Source organism: Leptonotus elevatus, chromosome 16, assembly GCF_054856555.1.
Source record: "Leptonotus elevatus isolate MCC_2025b chromosome 16, RoL_Lele_1.0, whole genome shotgun sequence".
NCBI lineage: Eukaryota > Metazoa > Chordata > Actinopteri > Syngnathiformes > Syngnathidae > Leptonotus > Leptonotus elevatus.
Window position 1 is genome coordinate 8,514,230 of NC_141254.1, and position 12,723 is coordinate 8,526,952.

Below are 12,723 nucleotides of genomic sequence, written 5' to 3' on the forward strand. Positions count from 1 at the left end.
CAGCTAGCTAACGCGTCTCGGAGTGACAGGTTTTTGCAAGTGGTATTGCATTTGGAAAAGATTCTCCATTCACAGCTGGGACTCTTTCTCAGCTGAATTTCAGTCTGTAGTAAACTTGCTAGCTCAATTTGAGTGTGTTTGTAGTGGACATTCATAGCGTCAGCCTTTTTGTGTATGTGTGTGGCCCGCTGTGAAAATTGATGGATTCTATCGGAATCATTTTTGTAATGAAATCCAACTACCATATTTTTCGGACTATAAGTCACTTTTTTTGGTTGGTCTTGCAACTTATACTCAGGTGCGACATATTAGAACTCGAATTGGCACCCAGGATTCCCTAATCGTGTTGACTTCCCTTTGGGCGGTTGGCAAATTATTTTGGTGCATTACAACAGGTGGCCAAAAGGTGGCAGTAATGCACAACGCTCGCTCTTGAGTTTCCGAACGGTTGATGTGAAGCATATTTCCGAATAGTATACGCTTTGCTGTTCTTGGTCTCAGTTTTTGTAAAACATTTCCCCCCTCAAAGAGCAACTTGTAATCTAGAGCGACTTTTGATTTATTTTATGATGCATTTGTTTTTCATGACTTATAGGCTACACACTTGACTTGTAGTCTGTAAAAGGTGGTAAATTAATAAACGACAACAGGGATAATTTGCGAATGAATCCAACTCCTGGTCACTGTACAAGCTGTCTTTGTTTATTTGATGTACTTTGAAGTGACTTATATATTCTCTGTATTGTCTTTAAAGGCCGATGGGGACATCACCAACATTCACTTTCAAATCTTGAGGTACATTTAGGGATCAAAACAATAAATACATTTAAAAAACAAAAATCACATTACTCCATTTTTACCAATTCAGCACAGTAATGTAGTTCAGTTCAGTTCCATTCCAGGTCGTGATGAGAAAACAAAGCCATCAATCCATTCCAGAGATGGAATTTTATTGGATAATAATTGTATACATCTGTAGAGGAACATTAGACACGATCAACATTTGTGCTTTTCTTCTTCTTTTTGTAATGTTAATAATTCTTCACGACAACAGACTCATCTGTCATAGAGTTTTAAAATACCGACATGCTCACGACAATTCCGAAACATATTTTCCTGTGTGCTTGTGTGTATCAGAACAAACATACGACACCACATCACGCCCTTTAGTTTCAAACAGTATGTGCCGAGAATTCTACTTTACAGGAGAGTCAAAGGCAGGAGAGAACCGGAACCGCGAGCAGGCAGAACTTCCATTGACAAAGAATTGACAAACTCACAAACCCCTTTTCATACTTGATTTCATTCCGTTCCATATGAGAATGTTGCAGTTTCTCGTCCCAAAAAAGATCTCCAGGGCAGGTTGTAGTCAAGAAAACCCTTCATGTCTGGACCTTTATCACCACAGAGTGTGACGGTCACATGGAAGACGTATCATTCGCGACTCTCTGCAAAATGATGATGACGATTATGTCCTTTTAGTGAAATATGATCTTCTTTTTATAGAGCTTCATACATTGTGCAAAAAAGATCTGTAGTCGTGTCTACAAGGCCTCCGGGTGTCACGCTGCTGTATTTCGGACTTTAAAAATGGATTTCAAACTTGTCAGATCATTCCCAGACGAACATTTGAAACCAAAAACGGCGCAAGAAACAACCTGTCGGAAACGGATGTGGGAGAACTGCCGGTGATATGCACGACAAACTGCTGTCAAAAATGGCTAAATTTATAGCATAAAGTCTGAATAAACAAATGTTGCACTTTCCTTCTGTATTTATGGCTTCAAAAACCTTTGGGAAGAGTTTTACATCCATCCGTATGTCACATTGCTAATAAACTACGTTGGGCTGATCCATACTGAAATCTTGGATACTCAGGAGTCACCACCCCAGACATATTATCCATATTTGCTCATTTGAAACGTTACTAACTCGCAAGTTTGCATGGAGGTGTTAAGTTAATTAAATAACAGCCTAATTTGACTGATTCAACCTTGTGATTTATATACCTTTTTATTTTGCGTGGTACCTGCTTCAGATGCTGAGAACTTGAAATGGAAGGGCTCGTGTTAATCTTCCTTCTGTGTACATATAGAGTAAATGTGTACTTGATGTGTGTATGTGTGTCTATATACTTATATGGGGTGTCAGGCGATTACATTTTTTAATCGCTTGGCTTCAATATTTAACTCACGATTAATTACAAATTTTAGATCTGTTCTAAACGTACAATAAAATATATTTTTTCTAAGTTTTCATACTCTTGATAACATAAAAGTGAGAAAAATGTCTAAACTAATAGAAATATGGCTGCATCTTTGATACAGTGATTTAATAAAAATTCATAAAATTTAGTTTAAAAAAAAGGGGTGTCATATTGATTTGTGTTGGTCATTTTTCTGCCACTAGATGGCATAATTGCATTTGTAAGATGTTGGTGACATCTCAGTGCATTTTTCTTTTCTGCAAATTCTGCACATTTTTAAAATTGTAAAATACAACTTCATCCCAGTCTCCACAAATGTATGCATTATTATGACATTTATTACTGGTACATTTTGATGTGGACGTGTCAGCTGTGTTGCGACTGTAATTAAGGTGTAAGTAAGGGGTGGTCATTAATCGTGCATTATATATTTCTTTATTACTTTTAAGGTTGACGCCCAGTCTCAGGATACTCATGGTTTGGCGGTGTGGAATTGTGATTCTTCAGTCAGTTTTAAACTCAATTAAATCCCACTATAGGGCCTTGAGTCAATAAGATGAGTCGAGTCGCAGGTTCCAAACGCCACACGCTGCGATTTGTTGTTTACGCCCACACCGGACGGTTCTTGGGTGTGATTGGAAGCCATTCGTCATAGATTGTGCGGCTCCCCCACTGGAGCCACAAACGGCCTTTCTTCAAACCTCCATCACAACACAACCTAATAGCTGTAAAATGACTTTTTATTTGTGCTCGCTTCCGCGGAAGAAGTCTGCTTATTATTACTATTTAAACTATGCCGTAAATAACATCAAATCCAAATGGAATGAGGGTTGCATTTGTATGTCTTGTCACAACCATCCAAACCGGAGTAAAAGGTTTGAATAAGTGCTGTTTTAGTTCAGAAATAGAATTTTAGACTTTTTTTGCTCAATTTGTCTGGTGAACAAAGGAGAAAAATCATTATAGATTAATTGATAAATGATTATTTTTTTTTACAATACTCCCGTTTTCTTTTTTTAAACTAATATAATTAACATATCCTGACTGGTATTAGCACTCCCTACAACATGTGCATCCTCCCGATAAGGAAAACCGATTACAGAGTTCCAAGAAGCTTTGTTACAAAATGCGTTATTTTCAACATGATGTCCATCTGTAGTTCCAACTCGAGCCATGTTGTTTGAGATTACATGCAACATTTTCACCTCACTTTTCCTTCCTCTGTTGACGCCATCTGATTTCCATTTGGGACTTGAAGGCCTCTAGGCATGAAAATGTGTCGTTTGGGGACAGTTTCATGAATGATTGATCATTTTTTGTTGAAGGAATCCTCGAAATGTGAGGGGAAAAAAGCGAGGAACTGAAGCATCTGCTCTACCAATCCTTTTTCATGAATCCCTTGACGAAAACATTGATGTCGACGTTGATAGTCTGGCAACGGCAGTATTAGAACTGGGTCATAAATCATCAAGATGGGAATAAAAATATATACGTGACGTGATGGGTTATGTGTATATATTTGATGTTTTCCTTCCATTCTTGATAATGTAACGTACAATTTATATGGCAGTAGCACATTAATGGCTACGAAGGAACCAAATAGATTTGGATGTTATGTACAAGGAGTAAAATACTTAATGTGTGTACATTTATGGTATTTATTTACATATGATACATTGCTTTCTCAACTGTGGAAAATATAGGGGGGGGGGGGTAATCATGGTTGAATTTGTTTTGTAACTGTATGACATAAAATCTAAGACAAAAATTTTGGGGGAAATGAACAACATAAATTGGTATTATTTACTATAACGGCCTTTAGGTAAAAATAAATAAATATTCAAAATCATTTAAATTACCATCATCACAATCACCTAGGGTGTAAAATATTATGTCTTATTTTTGTGCTTTAAAACACAACTTGTTTAAGTGTAAACTGAAATTTACAAGCTTTGATTGTACAAGTTTGCTTTTTATTGTGCTTGAATATGAAAGATATCTGCTTCTATGAAAAAAATCCTCAAAATGGCTTTTTCAGGCGTAGCGAGCTCCGTTAAATGTTTAGATTGCCAGCCTAGCAAATAAACGGTGATGATCTTTTATGTCTTATCCGAATTCAACTTAATGATGGTGCTCTAAAAGCACACTTAACAGGCGCTTTTATTTTAATTTTTCAGTTTTATCAAGGCTGCACCAAGAAAAAAGAACAAGATTTAATTTGGTCAACTTATTGGAAAACAAGTGGAATGCTTGTTCTGTCAATAGTGTTTTTGTCAGGCTTCATTAATAAACGCAAACAAGAACCACAAATCAACGCTGTCACCGGAGACCTTCGTCAATAATTATTGATCAGCTTGTCAACAGTTGGGAAAGGACTATAAAAAACATCTGGGGAAACGAGTAAACGTCCTTTTCTTGCTGTGTGCTTGTTGAACAACCGCACCTGCGTGTGCTTTGATACCGCCGTGAATATTCAGAGCGTGTTTGACATTTTTTGGGACTGGAAAGTAACGAGCGATAAAGACGAGTAACACAGAAGGAAACATTTGCGTGGGTGGATGTGCACTCCATCAGGACTTTTATTGCGGCGTGTATTTCTCCATGATTTGACCATCCAAACCTCCGCTTTATTGCCCATCTCGGAAATTGCTCTGCAGGAGCCAAAGCAATTGGCGGCGCCGCAATTCACTCGAGGCTGCGCCTTTGCGATACAACTCATATTAGAACAGGAAAATTAATTTGACCCGCTGATGAAATCGGAACATTTTCCGCCTCTGAAGTGCGCGAAAAAAAGAAAAAAAAAAAGACGGTTTGTGCGTGCTCGAGCAGCACTACTAGACTATCGAGAGTTGATCAGCCCCTGGTGTAGATAGCGGTGACCTTGGGGTCTCACTAAGTATGATCACACATGTGGGGGTTTCAAAGGTATGAACTAGTTAGCATAAATATATGTGGTCACACGGTACAAGAAGACGCCAATGACCACCATATTTACTGTTATGTATTTCATTGTTTTATATTAAGGGCCTACACGTGTTCTATATGAATGTTTATTGTAATTATGCTATTGAGCTAGCATAGGTTAGTGGTAGACTGCAACGCATAAACCGAAGACCCCACATATACGTACATGCCATTGATTTATCCTCGTTTTGTATTTTTCTTGTGTGAGACCACCACCTGTGATAGACAGCGGCATTAGTTCACATAAAATAAAAAAATATTGGGAAAAAAAACGTTTTATTCACCTGTCTGAAGATGGCATCACAGCCCTACATTCTAAAAACAGTTGGGTCAAAAAATAACCCAACTCTGGGTCAAGAAATTGGTCTTTTAGTGTAAAACAACTAATTTTGTATAAAACAATCCAGAAAGTTGGGTTAGATCGACCTATAGAGTGGATTGGTTCATTTAAAAAAAATGACCCAACTGTTTTTAGAGTGTAATTAATAGTAAATTAGTAGTCAAGGAAGTATGTTGTTTGTCAGAAAGTTCTTCACTGTAAGTGATTGTACACGCCCACTTCCATCATTGCTAAGGTGAATTTGAAATTAAATTGTTTTGGGATTGTAGTTTAGAGGTAAATTTATGGTTTAAACAATTAATAAAGGCAGTTATAAACATTTTGGGGGGCGGGGTCAATACTGACACAAAATATGAACCACTTACATCTTACAGTGAAACAAATTGAACCCACACTTTAGTAGATTTGCTTTTTTGTAATTTTTTTGAGTTAGTAAATTTGTTTCGCATTCAAATGTAGTTTGTATTTTTTGGTTATTGTAGTTCCAAGTGCACCGAATTGTGATCTCAAGGGTTCACATTCTTTTAAATTCTGCGCGATTGCTGGTTTGTGACTTTCTTCTGACTTTTAATTCGCTAACATTTCTTTCGATTTCCATCATATGGATATAATCAAATCTTGGATATGAGCAGGAATTTCGGTTATTTTTCATTTAAAGTTCTTTGCTTTACCGTTGATAGTCAGGCTAACCTTCAACTTTACTATGAGTTACATGAAAGGGCACGCCTTTTCCAAAAAACGACTTTCTTCCGATTTGCTGAAATGATCTGACACTTGCAGCGGTCACCTGTTGCTTTGGCACATGTTTGACTGCCTCCAAATGTCTTTTCACGTGGACATTTTCAGTAGTTTCACAGCACAGTTATGTTTTTGTGATGTTCAGGGAATTGATGAGTTTGCGCTTCCCCGTAGCAGCCGCCGCCGCCGCCGCCATCCCCCCGTGTCACCATTACGATCCTCCTCTCGGTTCATCTGTCTTCCGGCTGGCTTTGGCCCGCTCTTAAATTATTCAAAGCTGTGAATCATTGAGCGAGATAACGGCACATACTCGCAATGGGTGGGGAACTAAACGCGCACACATACTACATACGTTACGTCAAAAAGAGAACAGTCTGGATTCGTATGCGCTTCGGCGTGTCGCTGTTCAACCAACTGGCATAACGGTGAATGATTGAGTTTCATTATCTTTGTCGCAAAAGATTTGCCGGACAAAAAAAACGTGTAAACAGATCCTTGGCCTCAGCTGTGGCTTGGCCGCGTGCTCAGAGGCGGTACTTTCTCAACAAGTCCGCCTGCCACATGTACTTGCGCTCGGGAAACCTCTCGGGAATTTTGATCTTGCGAAAGTCCTGAATGCACCTATCCAGCTCTTCCTCCACCGTCAGCTTCTCTTTGGGCGGCCTCTTCTTGCACGTGTTGGCGTCGCGGGAGCTGGAGGTGAGCGTACGCAGCAGGTCGCTTTTGCGCCGTTGTTCCGACTGCTGGAGCCTCGCGACCGGGCCCTTTTTGAGAGGCCTGTCCAGAGTTTGGACGTTAGCGTGGGGGTTCGGCTGGCGGCTGACCGGGCCGCAGATGACCGTCCCCTGCGGGGAGCCGGCCTCCGACTGGCTCTCGGAGCTGGAGGTGGAGAGCTCGTTGAAGGAGGTGCCGCTCTCGCCTTCGCCGTCGCCCTTGTGGTTCTTGCAGCAGCAGTCGCAGGGAGGCGTCGACCAACGTGATGTGCCACCTACACAAAAACATACCACAACCAAAAGAGGCGTTAAAACACTTGCAAGTCAACATCTTATTTAACTCGGGGTGTCAGGCGATTAAAATTATTTTGAATCCTAATTAATCGCATGACTTCAATAGTTAACTCACGATTAATCACAAATTCTATATCTGTTCTAAATGTACAATAAAATGTACAATCTACTATATTTTAAGTTTTCATACTCTTCAATTTCATAATAATTCATAAAATTGAGTTTAAATTAAACAGATGTACAGTATAATATTGATTTGTGTTGAGATCATAATTCTGCCACTATATGGCAAAATTGCATTTGTAAGACGGTGGTCACAGCTCAGTTCATTTTTCTTTTCATATTAAGACCTATTTAATTTTTAACATGAAGTAACTTGTGAAATTCTGCACATTTTGAAAATGGTCAAATACAATTTGACTCCAGTCTCCACAAATATATGTATGTGTTATTACATTTATTACTGCTAAACTTTGATGTGGCCGTGTCTGCTGCGTTGCAACTGGAATTCCCCGAGCACAGGCTTTCTAAGTAAGGGGCAGTCATTAATCGCGCATTAAAATAAATTAGTAGCATTTAAGGAACTTTAAATTAACTCAAAATAAACGCGCTCATTTTGAGTGAAAACAGGAGCTTTAGGGGTTGATATTAAATGTATTATTAATTTCACTATTCCTGTGCATTCGTCCAGAAGGATAAAGGTCAAACAGTCATTTGAGCATTGGAATTTAGGCAACGGAGAAGGGAAGACACACACTTAAAGGGGAAGTCAACCCAAAATGTTTCGTTTTTTTACAATATGTTCTCTGTAGCCCCATTAGTCTAAATACAGTTTTCTGTTTAATATTGCATTAGTGGAATATGAGTTAAGCAGCTAAATCCAGCCGTATTTATCTATCCGAGGGGGCGGCCATTTTGCCACTTGCTGTCGACTGAAGATGACATCAATGTTACTCAGGTCTCACGTAACAACTAATTACAGCTCACCTGTTTTCTGAAGCTGTGATTGGTTGTGATTTTGCTTCATAACTCATATTTCACAAATGTAATATTACTCAGAATGTCATGTTTAGACGAGCGAGGTCACATATAACATATTATTATCAAGAAATGTTTAAGGTTGAGTTAATCTCGGCTTAAATGACATCTAGTAAGGAGCAAGGTGCCTAAGGCTGGCAAATTTTTCTCCAAAATCTCATTCCGACCCAGCATGGTCCAACTTCTGTGGCATCGGAACTTCAAGGTACTTCTGTATTTCATGATCAAATGAAAAGCAGACAGTAGGAGGAAGAATCCATCACCAACAGCACACAATGAAAAGTCAGTCGCTGCATGCGCTCAAACATAGTGATCCAACATTGAAGACAACTGGCTTTCTTCCAGTTTAATCATAGAGGGGGTCTGGCTGACTAGCTTGCATTGTGGAGAAAATTGCAATCGTGTATCCGCGCTGTCGATGGAAAACGGACGCCAAACGCGCAACGTAAGTCTTCTTGCAACGCACCAGAGGCTACTGTGCATCACGGAGCTGTTTTTGTTTAGTGCAAGTGGCAGCAATTTGAACGCTCCAGTATGTAGTCATTCACCTTAAAATACCAGATTTGACATTATGGCTTGTGTCATTGCTATCATAACACCAGATTGCTTATTTTAACACAGTGGCGAGCTCGCCAGGGCATTTTGTCATTGCAGTGCTTTTTGCAAACTTTGCCGCATTGAAATGAAGCTTTCTTTAATTCAACACATATTGTTATACAAGACAAATGTTTGTGAGTGTTTTGCAAGTATCTTGGTTCCCTTTGGCTCGGTTACACGTATTTGTCACATTCATTTCAGAAGAAAGAGAATTATTAATGAAAAAAAGCACTGAAGGCTATATTCGCCTATCTTCTTAAGTTGGAAAAATCGCGCCGGCCGCTGCACTTTTCATTTACTCACCCTCTTGCTACAGTAAATTTTGTAGAGTATATTTTACTCTACAAAGAGTCTATTTGGTCCTACTCTAAACAGAGTAAAATTTACACTTGGAAGGGTGTAAAATATTCAGAGTAAATTTTACTTAAAGTATTTTTACTGTGTACAAAAGGATTGGCCTATCCCATTACAAAAACATTTTCCAGTAAATTTTAGAAGGATTTTTTTATTTTATTTTTTACATTTTATTAGTTTATTTAAAAAAAAAATGTTGAGGAATTAACTCACGACCTTCATCTTGGGAAACGGCCAGTCTACCACCTGAGCTATGCCACTTCTCATGTTTGCTGATATTCAAAAGGAGACCAAAAACATTCACGTACACAACATATTTTACTCTCTTGCAAGTGTAAATTTTACTCTGTTTAGAGTGGGACCAAAACAGACTCTTTTTAGTGTAAAATGTACTCTACAAAATTGACTGTGTCGATGCACACTTTGCTTGGATTAACCGTTAAATAATGTTGCTTTACCATCCCAAAGAAGTGTTTAAAGACGTGATGCGCATTTATCGCACAATGCACTATCATCCAAATCATGAAACCAGTTGAAGAGCTCAGCGTGAGAAAAGAAGAAATGAAACACACCCAACTTTCCCGTAAACAGACATTTATTTTTCATACTAACCTCCTTGCATGATTCAAAAGCTATCTGTTGCTGATGGACGACAGTGTTTAGTGAGGAACCAGATCAAAACCCAAGAGTCAATCGCATCGCCTGCTATTATACCATCTGTACAAGCTTTTCATGCGTCTGCTATTCATAAATGTTCAATGGTTCTTTTCATGTGCTGACGAGCGTTGGCTTCAGTCAGCGTGGCGCTATTAATAAACCTGCTTAAAATAAACGCACCCGACCACCAACACGCCGCTTGAAGTTTCAAAGACATAATTCGTAGCTCAGACAATACAGAGGAGAAGATGCTACTCTGTAGAGAATATAGCTGAGATCTTCATCAATTGTCCAATTTATGGGCGAGTTCCGTTCCTATAGCGTCGGTAGTCCATCACTAATTTGTGCCATTATACTATTTAGGCCTAGATATAAAACGATCAAATGAAAAACAGCAAGTGTGTTGTTTAGTTCACCGTTCATAAGCTCATAAAACCAATACCATCATAAACCGAGTAGAGTTTCTTTTGGGGAACGGGTTCAAATAGTTCAGTCGACTGTCTCAACACGTAAAGTCGAAAAAAACTAAACGTCACCTAATAAGTAAAAACGGAAAAATTGATGACGCAAAATATTGGGGGAGAGTGTTGTGATATTTTTAGAGGTTGATGCATTTTGGTGACGAGTGATTGCAATTTTTAATGTTTATGTTGCCTTTTAGACTCACCATCTTTACGGCAGTGTCCTCGGCTCTCGTTGTTCACAAATACGGCCGTACATATTTTACAAATATTGCCAAATATATAAAAATAAAAAAAAACTTAATGTGTGGGATCGATTGGTGTTTTTTTATTTGTACTTCATCCATCAGTGTTTTTTGATGATGTCAGACTCACATGATAAAAACATACGGAATATGTCTTCATGTCGTCACAACCCGTCCTAGCAATAACAACAATGACCAACAGAGGGAGACAGAATGGGAAGCCTGGCGGTTCACCAATTAGCGCCCTGAGTTTCTTAGATCTGGAAAAAGTCAAAAAGCCCCCCCGACCCCGATCTCCCACCCCACTCCCACACATCTGCTTTATTTTGGAAGAGGCCTGAATCTGGTGTGAATTTCCATTTCCTCCCATTTTTTTCTCCCCTCTACCCTGCCATGAGCCGTGTATGGATTGTCACTTGAACCATGTCGTCGTGTGAATCCATTTGGACAATTGTGCACTTGCAGCTCCCGTGGCCGTAGTTTGGGGAAGGCCCTTTTGTGTTCCAGCATGTCTGCTCCAATGTGCAAGGTCCATGAAAGGCACGCTCGAATGGTGCGGAAACGTCTTCTTCCGGATCGATGGACACGTTTTCCCCTACACATTCCAAAATCTTGTCCAAAGTCTTCGCAGAAGACTCAAAGCTGCATATTTTTTCCCTTTCCTTTTGTCATCCTTCTGTACAAACACGACTTTCCACGTTAATTAAACAACAGCAATCAGTGCCGCATCCAATGCGAGTGAAACCAGCAGCACTGACTGACTTGCTTTAATTACTGCTGACGCATACAAACGAGCGGCAAGCGCTTGTGGTTACATTTCGGTGTTTGAGACTCACACAATTAAAAACACATCAGTTCCTAAGTAAACAACGCATTCATCATACATATTGCCAAGCAAAGTATCATTAGTTTGTTGAAGCTAACATGAGTTCATTATGTCGGCATTGGGCACCATGCGCCGCAGCCTCGTAATTGGGCTTTTGAAAAATGGCGCCAGACTCCTGTGAATTGTTAAAAGTGCCAGGAGCCAATTTGCTTGTCCAGATCAAAATTAATAAGATGGGATCTGCCAACTCTCGCTAACACACTTGACAAGCAACGCCCTGATTAAGCCTTAGCGTCGCCTAATTACGCTCACCTCGCCTTCACTTTTCACATTGCGAGTCCCGAGCGCGCTACGCCGCCCGAATCGCAAATGGACGTGTGACACGTGGGCATCCGCTCATTTACAATTTGGATTTTCCATCAAGGCTTTAGTGGAGTGCTGACAAATTGACTGGAAATAAATTCAATCGAAGACATTTGCGGGGGCATTAAATCCAATCAGCGCTAACTTTGGGGGGGGGGGGGGGGGGTTGATGAGCGCGCTCGCTGCAGTGGTGCAATTAGGCAAGTGGAAAAGCACACGTCATCAGTATGCAGCGATGATGCATCATCATAGCACATCACGTCAGCGGGAAAAACTATTTGCACTGCTAATTGAAGGGAATGTGTGCAGGCCTCATTGCTATTCACGGCGTGCATTCATAATGCCTGGATAATTGAAGTGCAAATGAGGTTACTGTATTTTGCTTTAATTATTGAACTTTCGCTTCTAGAGTTTTTCATTGCACCCGCAACTTATCAGCTGCATTGATAAATCGGGAAATGACTTGGGCAAAGTTTTGCTTCTGTCCATGTATTGGCTCTACTTTTTTCAGCCCCCGAGGGAAATGAAGTCCAGTTAAGACTTGTAGAAAAGGACGTTTACGGCTTGAGAACCCTCATTACAAGAAATCAAGTCCAAAACACTTAGAAGGTGATCGACAGCTTCGTCCAGTGAATTCCTCCTTTCTATATATAAGATATTTGAAGTAAGTTGTTATTATGACATCTGGCCCGAATACATATAATGAATGACATAAATGTATTTGCATTATTTTTGTAATCTGATTTATGATTATTATATACTATTTTGGTTGTTTTTGTGAAGTTTCCATAGTAAACGCTTAAAACAATGCAAGTCAAAGTGTTTAGTAAGCTAAGAAATTGTCTTTCATATTAATTCATGGTTCATTTTCCTTTGACTGGAGTCTGTTCTGCAACTACTAATTATTTTAATAATCGATGAATCCTT

At 39.4% G+C, this 12,723-nt stretch overlaps 1 protein-coding gene across 2 annotated transcripts in view; it reads right to left on the reverse strand.

Moving 5' to 3' along the window:
- Window positions 1–680: 680 nt before the first annotated feature.
- kctd16b (potassium channel tetramerization domain containing 16b) overlaps window positions 681–12,723 on the reverse strand; it is a 68,134-nt gene continuing 56,091 nt past the window's right edge. For both annotated transcript variants that reach the window (XM_086098460.1, XM_086098459.1), the window contains one exon: window positions 681–7,236. In XM_086098460.1, coding sequence (XP_085954586.1) covers window positions 6,773–7,236 — 464 coding nt within the window. In that variant the 3' untranslated portion in view covers window positions 681–6,772. The remainder of the gene's footprint in view (window positions 7,237–12,723) is intronic.